The 14730-nt window shown below is 43.3% G+C and overlaps 2 protein-coding genes across 2 annotated transcripts; both read left to right on the top strand.

Moving 5' to 3' along the window:
• The first annotated feature begins 615 nt into the window (after window positions 1–615).
• On the top strand, window positions 616–7032 carry slc35b1 (solute carrier family 35 member B1). Its single transcript, XM_084448937.1, has 9 exons — window positions 616–1056; window positions 1633–1736; window positions 1888–2018; window positions 2528–2558; window positions 3298–3458; window positions 3869–3995; window positions 5667–5773; window positions 5882–6035; window positions 6291–7032. Exons 1-9 carry the CDS (start codon window positions 935–937, stop codon window positions 6341–6343), a joined length of 990 nt encoding a protein of 329 aa, XP_084305063.1. The 5' UTR covers window positions 616–934; the 3' UTR covers window positions 6344–7032.
• Window positions 7033–7526: 494 nt separating this feature from the next.
• On the top strand, window positions 7527–9937 carry ndufa4a (NDUFA4 mitochondrial complex associated a). Its single transcript, XM_084448947.1, has 4 exons — window positions 7527–7669; window positions 8413–8501; window positions 8880–8940; window positions 9638–9937. Exons 1-4 carry the CDS (start codon window positions 7628–7630, stop codon window positions 9692–9694), a joined length of 249 nt encoding a protein of 82 aa, XP_084305073.1. The 5' UTR covers window positions 7527–7627; the 3' UTR covers window positions 9695–9937.
• Window positions 9938–14730: the final 4793 nt, after the last annotated feature.

The following is a 14730-nucleotide window of genomic DNA, read 5'->3' as shown; positions in this document are numbered from 1 at the left end:
GGGTAAAACCATGCCGATGCACCTCTTTGTTGACAATTTCCCCTTTGACACGTGTAGCTGTCCAGTCCCTCCCATTCACAGAACTCATTTTCCTTATTGGTCGAATTCAGCTCTAGCTTGCCTTATTTGGACCAATACAATTCGTACACATACCAGGGGGGGATATGCGACGATTCAGAGAAAAGCCCTAGCCTTGGTAACTAGTAGTCTGTGAAGAATGCCATATTAACATTTTTCGAACTAGGCTGAAATTATGCAACCACAGCTCTATCTGTGTATACTCTTCTTACAGTATATTAATCACATATTGTACGCACGTTTCTACTTTCAACATAGCTTATTCGCCGAGGTGTGCATCGATACTAAATTGTATAATATTGGCTCTGCGGAATTCAATCATACATAAGGATGACAACAAAAATCAGTGTGTGATTATCCTATATGAAACATTTTAGTTGTATTCGTCTGCGCATAAACGACAGGCATATCCATCTACTGTCTGGCCCCAAACCTCAGGTCCTATACCAATTTTTCTCTGACGCGACTATTCACTGAACGCAAACATCTCAGATAACACCGGCTATTATCCCCTTTGTAGGGAAACGTCAACCAAATGGGATGCTATGACATAAACCCTATATTGGAATCGGATCATGTATTCAGTATCGAAAGCTGATAGCTTGGGAAAGTAGTTGCCGATGGTGGCTTTTGATAGTCGTACCAAATATAGCTAACGCTAATTTGCCAACACCGATTATTCTTCGGGACATCAGGGTGAAGCGTCGAGGAAGAATCAAGACATATTGCCCGGTTGGGTTACCGCCTCACCATTTCCGGGGTTGTGACAGCTGGGATAGTGGATCGGGACGTGGGTCTACGGGGTACGGGGAGCGGAGCTGTGTCGGTTGTCATACCAGGACTGCTGGAGGACAGCATGGCCTCGGGAAAGGGAGCGGGGAAGCCCTCGCTTCTACACAACGAGCGTCTGCGCTTCATCGTCTGCTTCTGCGGAGTCTTCGTTTGTTATTTCTACTATGGCATATTGCAAGAAACTATGTAAGTAGCTAACGTTAAGTTCGGCGGGGGTTAATTTTGTCAGCTGTTAGCCACTGTCAACCCCACAGCCCAAACCCACAGATCTGTTCGTTTGTAGCTGTACATTAAGTCAATCACTATACATTAAGTCAATCACGCACAAGCCCAGCGTTAGTTCGTAATTGTCCCTGCTAAGGTTAGATTGCTCTGAATAGATTCGTGTGAAGCTACTAAATGGCCTAGTCAAACGAGAATGGAGTATGAGGGTACTGGATCAGTGGTAACCTATGACTCTAATGGTATGCGTTATCTTGTTACAGGGCATGTGTTTTCTCTGACTGGGGGGCCGGTCTGCCTCAACTGCCTCTAATGGAAGTTGAATAACAAAATCTTAACCCAAATTGTTCCCAAAGATACATAGATGTGATATAAAATGTTGCATAGAATATGAGATTGGCTGAACAACAAACGTTGGCTAGTCTGCCTTCCTACATGTATATCTCTCTGTCCTGGCAGATTTCGCCACTTGGGAATTTCTGTAAGAACTGTGTTGTGAGCTGTAGTTGTGTGATGCTCAGTGCCGTCTCATTAACCCAGAACAAGGGGAGAATATGGCGTGGGCGACCAGAAGGAGAAGTTCCGCTACGCCACAACCTTGGTCTTCATTCAATGTATCATCAACGCTGTGTTTGCTAGGATCTGTGAGTATATCACCCATGTATTCATGGCCTTCAGTCTTTGCACTCCGGAAGGTCGCGCCTCCTGAGAAGTCTAGTAGATCTGGAGTATTGACTGATTGTTGCCTTCATTCCTCCTCCTCCTCCTCCTCCTCATCATCATCATCATCATCAGTGATTCAGTTTTTTGAGGGCTCACGACCGGACCACACCAGGAGCTGGCTCTATGGCTTATGTTCTCTCTCCTACCTCGGAGCCATGGTATCCAGCAACTCTGCCCTTCAGTACGTCAACTACCCCACGCAGGTGAGTCTGTCATCTTACCGTAGCCCCATGTCATCTTACCGTAGCCCCATGTCATCTTACCGTAGCCCCATGTCATCTTACCGTAGCCCCATGTCATTTTACCGTAGCCCCATTTCATCTTACCGTAGCCCCATTTCATCTTACCGTAGCCCCATGTGTATCCAGATCTTGGTGGAGCTCTCACTCTGCTATTAGATAGAGCTGCACCTTCAGAACGTATGTTCAAAAAAACAACTAAAGACCCACTTGTTCAGACAGGCCTTAGGTCATTTATAATTGATACTTTTTGCTGCTTGCAATGTTCTTTTTTTTTTTTGTTTCTCGTTTTAATGTGTTTTTGGATTGCATATTTTATGTTTGATTTAACTTGTTACTGTAAAGCGCACTGTGCATTCGTGCTGTGAAGAGCGCTATATAAATAAAGTGTACTTATTTACTAGATGTCTGGATGTGTGAAGCTGTAATCATAACTTAATCTGATCTAATCTAATTGATTGTTGTGTTTTCAGGTGTTGGGCAAGTCCTGTAAACCCATCCCAGGTATGTTGGATAATGTTTTCTCCTTTATCTCTTTTTAGGGAGGAGTTTACATTCTCCACTCATATTTTATGATGGGCCTCTCAGCTGTGTTGGATTTCAGTGTCAGCTTCTCCAACTGCTGCATTCCATAACTCGTTGTTCTACATATCCCCATAAAACTTTGCCTCTACAGTCTTCCTGTTCAGTTGACCTTTCACCTGTGAACCTCTGCCTCTCTTCCCCTATAAATTACCCTATGACATGACAGGTTGTAGTGTTCTCACTATACACTACTACATCACATCCTATTGGGGCTGGGAATCTCTAGTGATTTGACGATTTTATCCTTTTTCCATTCTTGGGGTAGTTTGGAATAGAAAGCTACCAAATATGGGCATAGGGGCGGAGCCAGCACCAACCTTTCAAACCCAGCTGCTACATTTGACTACAGTAAACCATTAAACACACCCCACGCGCAAAACTATCGCACCTCTGGGCCACTGGCAAACATACAACAACTGAACTAACGGAAAGGAATCCATTCTTTGGAATCTGTGAATCGATCGATAATCATAGAGAATGTGTCTGTATGTTACTGTGCTGTATATACATTATACAGTGCACACTGGTCCACATTCTTCCCTTAATGAAGTTACCCTCTATATTGTTCCTGTACATACAGTGATAGAAATGATGTGCATAGAACCATAGACAATCAATGACATGCACTCTCCTCAGCCATATGCATTTGATTGGACAGTGATGATCCTTGGTGTGACGATATTGAGGAAGAGGTACCCCCTGGCTAAGTACCTGTGTGTGCTGTTGATCGTGAGTGGGGTCGCCCTGTTCCTCTACAAACCCAATAAGAGCTCCGCCTCGACAGACGACCACATTTTTGGCTTCGGGGAGGTCCTATTGGTGAGTGTGACATTTGTGTGTCTGTGACCTGTGTTTGTGTGTCCAAGTCTGCTCCTTGTACATGCTCTTTGTCCACATTGCCGTGTGTCTGTAAGTGTTTTGAGTAGGGCTGGGTTTAAAAAATCGATTAATCGATTCTGAATCAAATGATTCAGAATCGATTCATGAATCCCAAAATCGATCTTTTATTTAATGAATGAATGAATAAATTAAGGAATTAATAGTTCATTAATTCATTAAAAAAAAACAGGTTTTAGTAACACTAACCGAATCGATATTGAATCGAATCGAATCGTGATAATCGATTCTGAACCTTGTGAATCGGAATCGAATCGATTCTTGAAATTCGACTCGATACCCAGCCCTAGTGTACACTATTGAGAGTGCTGTCGTCTCTCCCTCTGCCCCAGCTGCTGTCTCTGACGATGGATGGTTTAACGGGCGTGGCTCAGGACCATATGAGGAGTCGCTTCCAGACCAGCGCCAACCACATGATGCTCAATATCAACATGTGGTCCACTCTGGTGTTGGGACTAGGTGAGCGTCTTTGTCACATCACGCGGCGACACAGCACACACACACATACGCAACCTCGGGGGTCTGCGGTGGAAATTGTTCCCTGCATTTCTCCCCATCCAAGACGTCCTCCTACAGGGGCAGCCAGGAGCAGTGGGCAGACATCGTTCATGTCGCCCGGGGGGACCAAGTGCTCAGTCCAAGTCCTGGTCAGGGACCGGAATGAAGAATATCTGTACTTCTGTATATTTTTCGTATTGCGCTCTTTTGGGAGGAAACCCTTGCGAACACGGGGAGAACATGCAAAATCCGCACCTTCTTGTGTGGTGACAGTACTAAGCCACCGTGCTGCACATAAATGATTTTGGGGTTCAGTGTCTTGCTCACGGACACTTCGGCACACTGCCGGGATCTGGGATTGAACCGGGGACCTTGAGATCCCCAGCCGGCCGCTCTACCTCCTGAGCTACGTGCTGCCGTGAGTCTGCATGTCTGTTTAATGGGCATTTCATTCCACCTCTGTTCCCATGTTCAACATAATGTAACTTTTTTACTATTCGATCAATTTCTGGTACCTGACAAATATTATTACCCTAACAAATAACACCGATGATATTTCGAAATAGGACAGATCTTAGCTTTATCACTGTATCGAGTCTAAATCCCACAAGTTAGCACACAGTATTTGGAACACCCTTGGAGGGACTGTCCTCTTCACCCCTGTCAGCGCCTCGAGTTCAGCACTTCTAGTGCTTTTAAGGGAATAAGAGTGCTTTTAAGGGAATAAGACTGCTTTTAAGAGAATAGAGTCTTCCAGGCTCCCTCTTAAACCTTTAACCTACGTACTATCTGTGATCTTTCTCAACTTCCCCTCTAATAACCTTTCTGGCACAGAAGAAAGCAGGAAGTGAAGCTTTTGGCCAAACGTGAGCGTATCAAGTGTGTTTTGTGTTCCTCTCTTCGCCTCCTTACCCCATATCAGACTGGCACTGACTAGTCCACGCCCCCCTCCCGCTCGGTCCACTCTGGGGCGGCTGAAGTGTCAAGGCCAAAACTCTTGCATCAGCTCACATGGAGATGACGTTGACGTTGTGCGGTTCTGTTGACGTGGCCTTTACAGCTCTATGCCGATTAGCGGAGAAGGCACGGTCAATCCTGCAGGCCTTAGCTCCACATCCTAGAATGATCCACTCCACACACACTGGAAGCACCAGCCTATTGTTTTCAATGATTAACCCACATCAAATGTGTCAAGTGGTGTGTCTGGACTCAGAACACGGTTCTATTTCGAAGCATCTACGTGGGGGTTTTACCAGAGAGGAATAGAAGAAAATCTGCAGCTTCTTGTGTTGATGCCTTGTGTTGTTCTTGTGTGTGTGTGTGTGTGTCTGACACTCCCTGTGAGCAAACCAAACTGCTGTTACTACTCTGTGCCACTAGGGGATGCCCTCTTCCCACAATTTATTCATCTCAGAGATCGCTCAGTTCAAGTTGGCGGATTTATTTTCTGTAAGCATGTTAACTGATTCATCGGCAGGAGGAAATGTACAAAAAGAAAAACCTACCAAGTCCAATAAATAAATAGAAGTAACAGAAACGGCAATTGCTTGTATGTATGAAATGAAAATCGTATTCTCTGCTCATCTTAATTCACTCGACCTTTCATTAAATCTCTCTCTGTCTCTCTTGCAGGTGTGTTGTGGACAGGAGAGGTATGGGAGTTCCTGAGCTTTGCAGACCGCCATCCCAGCATATTCTACAACATCCTTCTGTTTGGATTGACTAGTGCTTTAGGCCAGGTGGGTTTTACATGTGTGCGTGCGTGTGTGTGTATGCATGTGTGAGTGAAAGACAAGAATGTTTTGCGTCAGTGTTGTGACGCACGTTAATTGCTTTCCCTCCAACAGACCTTCATCTTCATGACGGTGGTGTACTTCGGGCCGCTCACCTGCTCCATCGTCACCACCACACGGAAGTTCTTCACCATCCTCGGCTCTGTGGTTCTGTTTGGCAACGTCATAAGTACGATGCAGTGGGTCGGCACGATTCTTGTGTTCCTTGGTGAGCAGCAACACAAACTTGTCAACTCCAGCTTTGTCTCTGCCTCTCTGTCTATTTCGATCTGTTCCCCTCTCTTGCCATCACTCTCCACTTGGTTCTCCTGTCTTTGTTCCTTCAGCCTGTTCATCAAAGCTACAGTATACTCTGAGAGTTAGTAGTGTGTGTGGGTGAGGGTGATATGTATATATTTCTCACACCTTTTTCTCTCTGTCCATCTTGTTTTTGTAAACTATACTGTGCACTTTTTCATTCTAGGTCTCGGTCTGGATGCCAAATTTGGCAAGACACCCAAGAAAACCACGCACTAAGGCATCTGGAACATGTGACAGCAAGACACAGACGAACTGATAGTCCAAAGGACTGTAATCTACAGTCAGAATCTCTTAATTTTCTTCAACTCCCTGCAGAGGCTCACCTGCCTTTGTGAACCATCTCCATCTTCTTCTTCTTTTTAACTTAATTGTGTTGCTTGTGAGGAGGACATTGGGTTGAATGCAGACAGGAGTCAAAACCAACATGGATTGCAGCAAACTGAAATACAGTAACCAGCAAATTGTATGGTTTGAGATGATACACTAATGGTGTCTGAATTGAAACAACCACACAAAGCCTAAAATCTCATCTCTGGTGCTTACCTCATGAATTTATCACCAAGGAATTCCTGGTTTCACAAAAAAGCTGATGGTAAAATACAAGCAATTGCTGATCAACAAATAAAACACCATCCAACCTAGTTGACACAGAATTTCAGTTACTATAGTTTTTTTCTTTTATTGAACCTTGATTTAACCAGGGAAAGCCTTTAAGAACAATTTCATGGTCTCTGAGATGAGATTCTAAATTTGAGAAAAATGCAATTCATGGGATTATACACCAATACACCTCTTTGAAGTTAACAGTTGCCCTTAAGTCATTTCATTTATTAAACTCCATAAATGTTGATCATATGGTATTGTATCATTATATGTCATTTTTAAAGTAAATTGTGTATGAGATGCCATGAACCATTAAAGGGAAACATTATATATATATTTTTTATTTCAGTGAATTCTGCCTGGATACAAATCTGCCATTGTGTGGTTCTTTGTCAGAGAATTACAACCAGATGGAATAAAATAGCCCATAGTATGGAGGTTTCTTGTTTCATTCTAAATGTGTGTGATGGTAAACCATGGACGTGGTAAACGGATCCAACAATCAAGGCCATCGTTTCGGATTTGGACTCTAAATTGACGTCACGTTGTAGTCCGCGGAATGATTGCCGGATGACAAATATTCATTGGGTAGCTCCACTCATTAAGGGTGGCAAATTGGGTGATGATTAAACAATAGGTTCAATTCATATTACGTTTTGAATCCACCACAACCATCTTTTATTCGACACCATAATACAAACTAGGCCTACTCTTTGGATATATGAAACATTACTAATCAGGCAGTGCTGGAATACAAGGACCCCATTTTATTTTTTTCTATACTTGGCTAGCTAGCTGTTAGCTTGAAGGTCTATTACACACCGAGTCCGACAAGGCCAACGTTAGTACAGTTATTGCTACACATTTTGGGAGAAGTAACCCCTTTCAAACGTCAGAATGCTGGGCACCATCAGCAAGCAACTGAGAAGCCACCCAGCTGTAAGTAGTTTGCTGATTAATGATCCTGGAATTGAAGCGTTAAATGTTACTGTAATAATAGCTGGTATCTTACCCCAGGCTAGCTAGCTACTGGCCAACCTATGGCGCTGTCATGGTACTGTTCATTGCTCAAGTATAAAGTCTAATGATTATGCTAAATATATACGCGATGTTTGATAATGGCAATATCAAACATCGCGTATATATTTAGCATAATCATGTATGTTTATGAATTACAGCTAAATGGTTGACATTTGCGTTGCCTAGACATTAACAAGACATGCATGATGTAGCTAGCTAGCTAACGTTAGCTAGGAGTCATAATGAGGTCACGCATACCTCCACTGACGGCCATGTATGCTGCTAGTGCTAGCTAGAACCTGCAGCAGTCTTATATAATGAGATATATTTAGGCAAATTGAGTAGATTATGATCATGTAATTGATGAGGGTAAGTGAATTCAATCAACAGATAATTTAATGGCAGTCGTGTTAGCTTTAGCCACTTAATGTGGTGCCAGTAAGGGTAACGTTAGTGTGCTTCAGCACCAGGAAGCTTTCATGAGGTCACGTGAACGTCAATCCTGCGGATCTCAAGGGCGAGACGAAGCGAGAGACCCAAGTGTAATTTTTCATTAAAAAAGCAATACTGCGATACATGTCTGTCCTATTGTAATTTCTGCTTTAGTTTTGAATGTCCTCTGGTTTAAGACTAAGGCTCTCTCCCCTTTTTGTCGACTGTAGTTGATACCCCTCTTCTTCTTCATCGGTGGCGGGGCAGCCATGTCCGCGTTGTACCTCGCGCGTCTCGGAATCAGAAACCCGGATGTTTGGTAAGACCCCAAGGATGCGTCCTCATGGGTCATACAGTCCCATGTTATGATGAGGGTGTTTAGTCTGAAGTTGGGAAAGTGCGTCAACAAATGGCACTCATTTCAGGAAAATAGCCGCTTTTAATCCAAAATAGGTCATTTATTTTATCAGTGTATGTATGAGTTTGTACGTTTGTCACCTTTTTCCACCTGTGATCTGTTTGCACCTCTGCATTTTTACACTGTACAGATGCCGGTTAGATGCCAGCTAGTCGCCAGTAGCCAGTGTATCAAGGCTGTTCTCAAAGTGTATTTTGGCTGTCTGAAGTGCATACTTAGTGCTGTTTCAATAACTGATGAGCCATTCAGTAAGAAGCAGTGCCTCTTCTCTTACGACAGCTGGGATCGCACAAATAACCCAGAGCCTTGGAACAAGATGTCTCCCACAGATCAGTACAAGGTATGGATGTGACACATTTTACTTGCAGCATGGGTGTTGGCCTTTGTTTTATTAAATATAACCCCAGATTTCCATTGTCTACACTCTGTATTTGGTCTTGTCTCACAGGGTGTGGGTAGAGAGATAGAATCACTGTCCACATGTCCAGGAATTATATTGGGTCAGGGATTGCAGCTAGAAATGTCAATGAGCTGTTAGACAGCTGTTATTAATCAAATGTCAAATCAATCATACAGGATTAGCTTTTATGTGTTATAGTGCACCTTAGGGATAACACATCGGATCAATGTATTGAGTGGTTGATTGATAGATAATTTATTGGTCCAAAATTCAGCATTTTGCCATAAAGCCATCATCAGACAAACGGACAACTACAATACAAACACTAGGACTGCACTAACAGACAACAACTGAACACCTCACCATAACCACAGACCTGTGCACAACATATCACCAAAGTGCTCTATATATTATAAGGTACAGCAAGTAATCTACGGTACGATAATACTTTATTCATCCCGTCAGGGAAATTCTGTGTTGCAGCATGACACAACAATAGACAAACACTAAACCACAACAAGAAAGTACAAAACAATAAAACATTAAATAAAACATTACTTCTCGGTCGCAAGCCATTTGCCATCGGATATGTGTTTTCTGAGTGTGTTGTATTGAACATATCTCTTCCCTCTCCCAGTTTTACAGTGTAGGCATTGACTATAGCAAGCTGAAGAAGAATGGCCCTGACTTCTAAAGACCTGTCTACTACCTGGCCCCCTCTGGACCTGCTTGAGGGGGGAAAAAAGGAATCAAGCCTGGATCCACACGGTCCCTTGTGAACCTCTACCTTAACCCAGTTGATTACAAGAAGCTTCATCGCACAATGTTTCTCTTATCCATTTCAGTTTCCTCAACAGATCCCATTTTACTCCACCCACCATCTCATTTCTTATTGGTGTTTGCAGCAATACAATAAAGGAGTCTTCTCCTACATACAGAGAAAATAACAGGTCTCATTTCTTTTCATAGATGTGGACATAATTTCTTTTCAGAGGCTTTAAGCCCATTGTAGATGTATAAATAGGTACTTTATCCCTGAGGGGAACTTGTGTGATTGATGGATATGTAAACATAAGTGTCAATTCTAAGTCACAACTTTATTGCATTGTCCATAAGTCAGCCAGGTATCCATCCATTCACTGCCTGTATTGAGTGGGTTCTCCTGGACCAGTAAAGCCAAGACCTCACTGTTGCCACACGCCACCATCTCTGTCCAGTTGGTTTATGGGACTGTATTCTTGACCGCGATCCGTCACATGAAAAAGTGAGTGCATGACACTTGACAGCTAACAGTGCATCACTGGTTGCGCAATCAACTTGACCCTCCCAATAAAAGTTGCTCCCTCTAGTGGTGCTCGCAGTGCTAGTCTAGACATCCTTCATGGCAGTGCTGCTGTCTGCCTTGAGCGGATACATACTCTTATCTCAATGTTCTGGGCATCTGTACTGGGTTGCACTACAGCGTTACTGCTGAAGTCTTAATATGTAATATGTCGAGTCTGAAATCTACGGAAGAGCATTAGGGCCAACAGCTGAGTTTTTTTTTTTTTAAGATTCCGAGTATTCAGAAATTCTGACTTTTTTCTCAGAAGTTATTTCTGACTTCTGAGTTTTTTTCTCAGAAATTCTGACTTTAATCTCCGAAGTTAATTCTGACTTTAATCTCAGAAGTAAATTCTGACTTTAATCTCAGAAGTTAATTCTGACTTTAATCTCAGAAGTTATTTCTGACTTTTTTCTCATTAATTCTGACTTTAAACTCAGAAGCTTAAACAAATAATAAACTCAGTTGTTGGCCCTAATGCTCTTCTGTAGAAATCACTCAAGCACGAGGGAGAAAGGTAACTTTCACTCAAGCAGTGTAAGTTGATATTGTGCTTGTAATGAGTAATCGTATCTTGCTCTAGAGGGTATTAAATTGAGCAGATGAAAGGGTACACTGACAGAGGTGTTTCTCCATGTAGAATGTCATCGCTCTATGCCTGATGAGTTTGTAAATGTCAACAGGTCAGACTGTGCATCTCTGACTTAGAAATAGGCGACAAGGATGAGCAGCAATGCGACGGAGAAAATGTCAAGGAGACCTTCACATTTGAATAGAAAGCCACATCTCAAACTCCACCTACCCTTTCACAGCTTGGAGCACGCTTTCTGCCTCAAAGCGTAATTGTTTAAGATGAGTTTTGGAGAGAGACTCCTTCCATTGCAATACTTCATATGCTTTCTCACCGTATAAACTTCAGAAAGCATGTCTTCATTTGTGCGTATACAGTATACAGTATGATTACTTAATTACAATGTTATACCCTGTTATTGATGACCCTTATAACATAGTGTACTTTTGTAAGCAATTGGAGCATCTTCCCTAAGAAGGGGCCTGCATAATCCACATGAAGTCGAGTCCATGGCATCTCGGGCCATTCCCAAGGATGCAGTGGTGCAGTGGGAGGAGACTTGCTGTTCTGCTGGCAGTCAGCACACTGATGTACCTCCCTCTCCACATCTCAATCCATTTATGGCCACCAGACATAAGACCTGGCTAGGCCTTTCATCCGGGACATCCCTGGATGGGACTGATGCAGCAACTTCAGCAGCAGTGGTCGTCCTTGCTGTGGGATAACTACACGAGCACCCCATAACACACATCCATCACGAACGCTTAGCTCTAGCTCCATCCTCCATTTTGTGAGAAAGAACGGCTCCTATGCCATATGGTGAGGCATCACAAGACAAAATCAGAGCCCTATCACCAGAGTAATGAACTAATACCTCTGCTGACCTCAACAGCTCTTTGGACTTTCTGAATGCTTTGTCTTGACGATCAGTCCATCCCCAGACTGTGTCCTTCCTCAGCAGGCAATTCAAGGGAGCTAGCAATGTGGACAGGTTGGGAAGGAAACGGTTATAATAATTCAACAATCCCAGGGCTGGAGCCTCCACCACAGCTTTTACGTTAGCTTCTACAGTATTAACTCCTGTAGCGTCCACTTTATGTCCCAGGTACTGAACCTCATCAGCCAGCAGTGTGCATTTGCTCCTCTTCAGCCTGAGTCCAGCACCTTCCAGCCTTGTCAACACCTCATCCAGGTTCCTGAGGTGCATCTCCTTGGTTGTTCCCGTAACCAGGATATCATCCAGATACACAGTGACGTGGGGTATTCCTTGGAGAACCCCCTCCATGGTCCTCTGGAAGATGGCTGGGGCAGAAGATACTCCAAAGGGTAGCCTGTTATATGTGAACAGACCACGGTGCGTGTTCACTGTGAGGTACTTCTTAGATGGCTCATCCATTTGAATTTGCTGATACGCATGGCTCATATCAAGTTTCGTGAACTGTTGACCACCAGCCAACACAGCCATCAAATCCTCCACTTTGGGTAGGGGATACTGCTCTAAAGGGGAGACCCTGTTCACTGTCAGCTTATAATCTCCACATAGTCTGCAGTTACCATCAGGCTTGATCAAGGGGACTACAGGGGCTGCCCAGTCAGAGAACTTAACTGGAGTAATAATGTCCTCTGCCAGTAACCTGTCAATCTCAGCATCTACCTTAGGCCTCATAGCATAGGGAACAGACCTTGGCCTATAGAATCGGGGAGTTGCAGCAGGGACATGAATAGTTGCTTTAAACCCTGTCAGTGTTTCCAGCTCACTCTTGAATACTCCCTCATGTCTGGAGAGCACATCCTGCAGGGATAGTGACTGTGGGTGCTTTCGCAGGTGCTTTACTTCTGACCAGTCCAGTTTTATATGCTTCAACCACCATCTTCCCAGCAAGTTTGGACCTGAGCCCTCGACTACTATAATGGGAAGTTTCTTTTCCTGCTGTTGATATGTTACAGTCACATAGGTTTTCCCTAGCACTGGCACTGTTTCCCCTGTATATGTTCTCAGATCAAGGCGTGTGTTCCTCAACTTAGGGGCATGTTTTACGTTCTCCTTAAAGGTTCTTTCACTAACTATGGTGGAACAGCAACCTGTGTCGATCTCAAATGTCACATCTTCGCCATTCATCCCCATACACACTCTATACGGTGGCTCCCTGTCCTCACACTGGACAGTATATAATGGAAACCCCTGTAAATATTTTAAAACCCCCAAAAAAGCAATATTTGTTTTCTTGTCTGGAATACCTTCCTACTCATCATCACCTTGCGACATCGGTAACGGTCCACAGTTTGGCTCTATCTTGAGTGACAGCTCTGACGCTCTGGAGCACACAGAGCAAATGGCCTCGAGGCTGAGAGTCCTCCCCGGACTGTGGCTTCACATGACCGCAGGACCCACTCTGACCTGCATCTTCACCCTCATCCACATGACCCCCGGCCCTCTGGGAGACCTCTGTGTCACTGCTCTGCCCGCGCTGCTGAGAGAAAATAATGACTTTGTGAAAGGAGCCTGGTGAGTGTTACTGCGGCAAATTATCCCCAGAGCTCACTGCTGGGGTCACCGCAGGCTGGAATACAGTGGATTTCAGCAGCTCACAGAGCTATACACTCCTCCATATGTTCCACACTTACCTCTGTATGTGTACGAGTGTGCTGTATACATGTGTAATGTGTGTGTTTGTGTGTGAAGGGAAAGCATAGACTCACATTGCTCTAGACATGCATGTAGGCCTACACATGTTTAAATATACACATACATGATGCGATAATGAACAGCGAAGCCTGGAAGTGTATTTTGGGAAGGTAATATTCACTGGGTGTTGCCAAAACCAGTCACACAATCATCATGGATAGAAAAGTGCAGTGGGTCACAGCAGCGCCATGGTGAGATGCAGATTTTGAGGCACAGTTGGAAAAATGGAGGAATGTCTTGGTGGTGTAATTGGGAGCTGTCAACTTATTTCTCTGGTGGGCCTCATGCTCAAGGTGAGCTCCTGAATAAAAGAACAATGAACACAGTATGCTACTTGCATCAAGTTTTTTAGTTTTTAGCTGTATTTTGAATGTATGTTGTTGTGGTCAGCCTTTAAAATTAAGCTACCAATTAAGATTTTTTAGAACATTCAACTGCTACTTCAACTTGGTATTAAACAATATAGCTGCAAGCAGCGATATAAGGGCCAAGCATGAAGTGCAACAAGCTCATCAAAGGCAATAATTGAAACACGCCATACTGTAGGAGAAGATTAGAAGAAAATTGTGGCCTGTGATTTTTTTTAGACTTTTTCATAAAATCCAATATGGCGTACAATCCAATATGGCAGAAATTACCTCAGTGGCTTCCAGCCAATCAGAATCAAGAACCAGAACTAACCGTTGTATAATTAGGCTATCATAACACAGAATATTCACTGCTCACAAAGGAAATTAATATTTACCTAGGATCATGAATATTTACCCAGGATCACACCATTGTCACTGTTGTGAACTGTTGGCATTTTAATATTTCACCTCTTCGAGAATTCAATCATTTTGATTTGTCATAAGATAGGCTACAATACACAGTTACCATGTACAATTAAATCCTTACTTGAGACCTTCCAAAATGTTTCCCCTGGGGCTTATTACTTATTAGTTCATATTATCTTCCCCTAACATAATAAATCAAGCAATAAGGGGAAACACTAAAATAAGTACAGCACTAATAAAGTAGCAGCAGTATACTAAATACCTTATAAAGACACAAAAACAGTCCAGAGAGGAAATGCTCACTAACTAGTGTACTTATATATTGCTTCATATATGCAAAGATCATGGAGGTCAGGCACTCATTTGCTCATTT

The sequence above is a fragment of the Borostomias antarcticus genome (genome assembly GCF_949987555.1).
Source record: "Borostomias antarcticus genome assembly, chromosome: 14".
In the NCBI taxonomy this organism is placed as follows: domain Eukaryota; kingdom Metazoa; phylum Chordata; class Actinopteri; order Stomiiformes; family Stomiidae; genus Borostomias; species Borostomias antarcticus.
Note: the sequence above shows the minus strand (reverse complement) of the source record. Positions and strands in the feature narration are given on the sequence as shown.

Bases quoted from the DNA above. Each gene is read 5' to 3' on its own strand.
- ndufa4a (XM_084448947.1), top strand. From the start codon at position 7,628: ATGCTGGGCACCATCAGCAAGCAACTGAGAAGCCACCCAGCT. The intron at 7,670-8,412 runs GTAAGTAGTTTG...TGTCGACTGTAG, and splicing joins AACTGAGAAGCCACCCAGCT to TTGATACCCCTCTTCTTCTT. The intron at 8,502-8,879 runs GTAAGACCCCAA...CTCTTACGACAG, and splicing joins ATCAGAAACCCGGATGTTTG to CTGGGATCGCACAAATAACC.
- slc35b1 (XM_084448937.1), top strand. From the start codon at position 935: ATGGCCTCGGGAAAGGGAGCGGGGAAGCCCTCGCTTCTACACAACGAG. The intron at 1,737-1,887 runs GTGAGTATATCA...CATCATCATCAG, and splicing joins CGCTGTGTTTGCTAGGATCT to TGATTCAGTTTTTTGAGGGC. The intron at 3,459-3,868 runs GTGAGTGTGACA...CCTCTGCCCCAG, and splicing joins GCTTCGGGGAGGTCCTATTG to CTGCTGTCTCTGACGATGGA.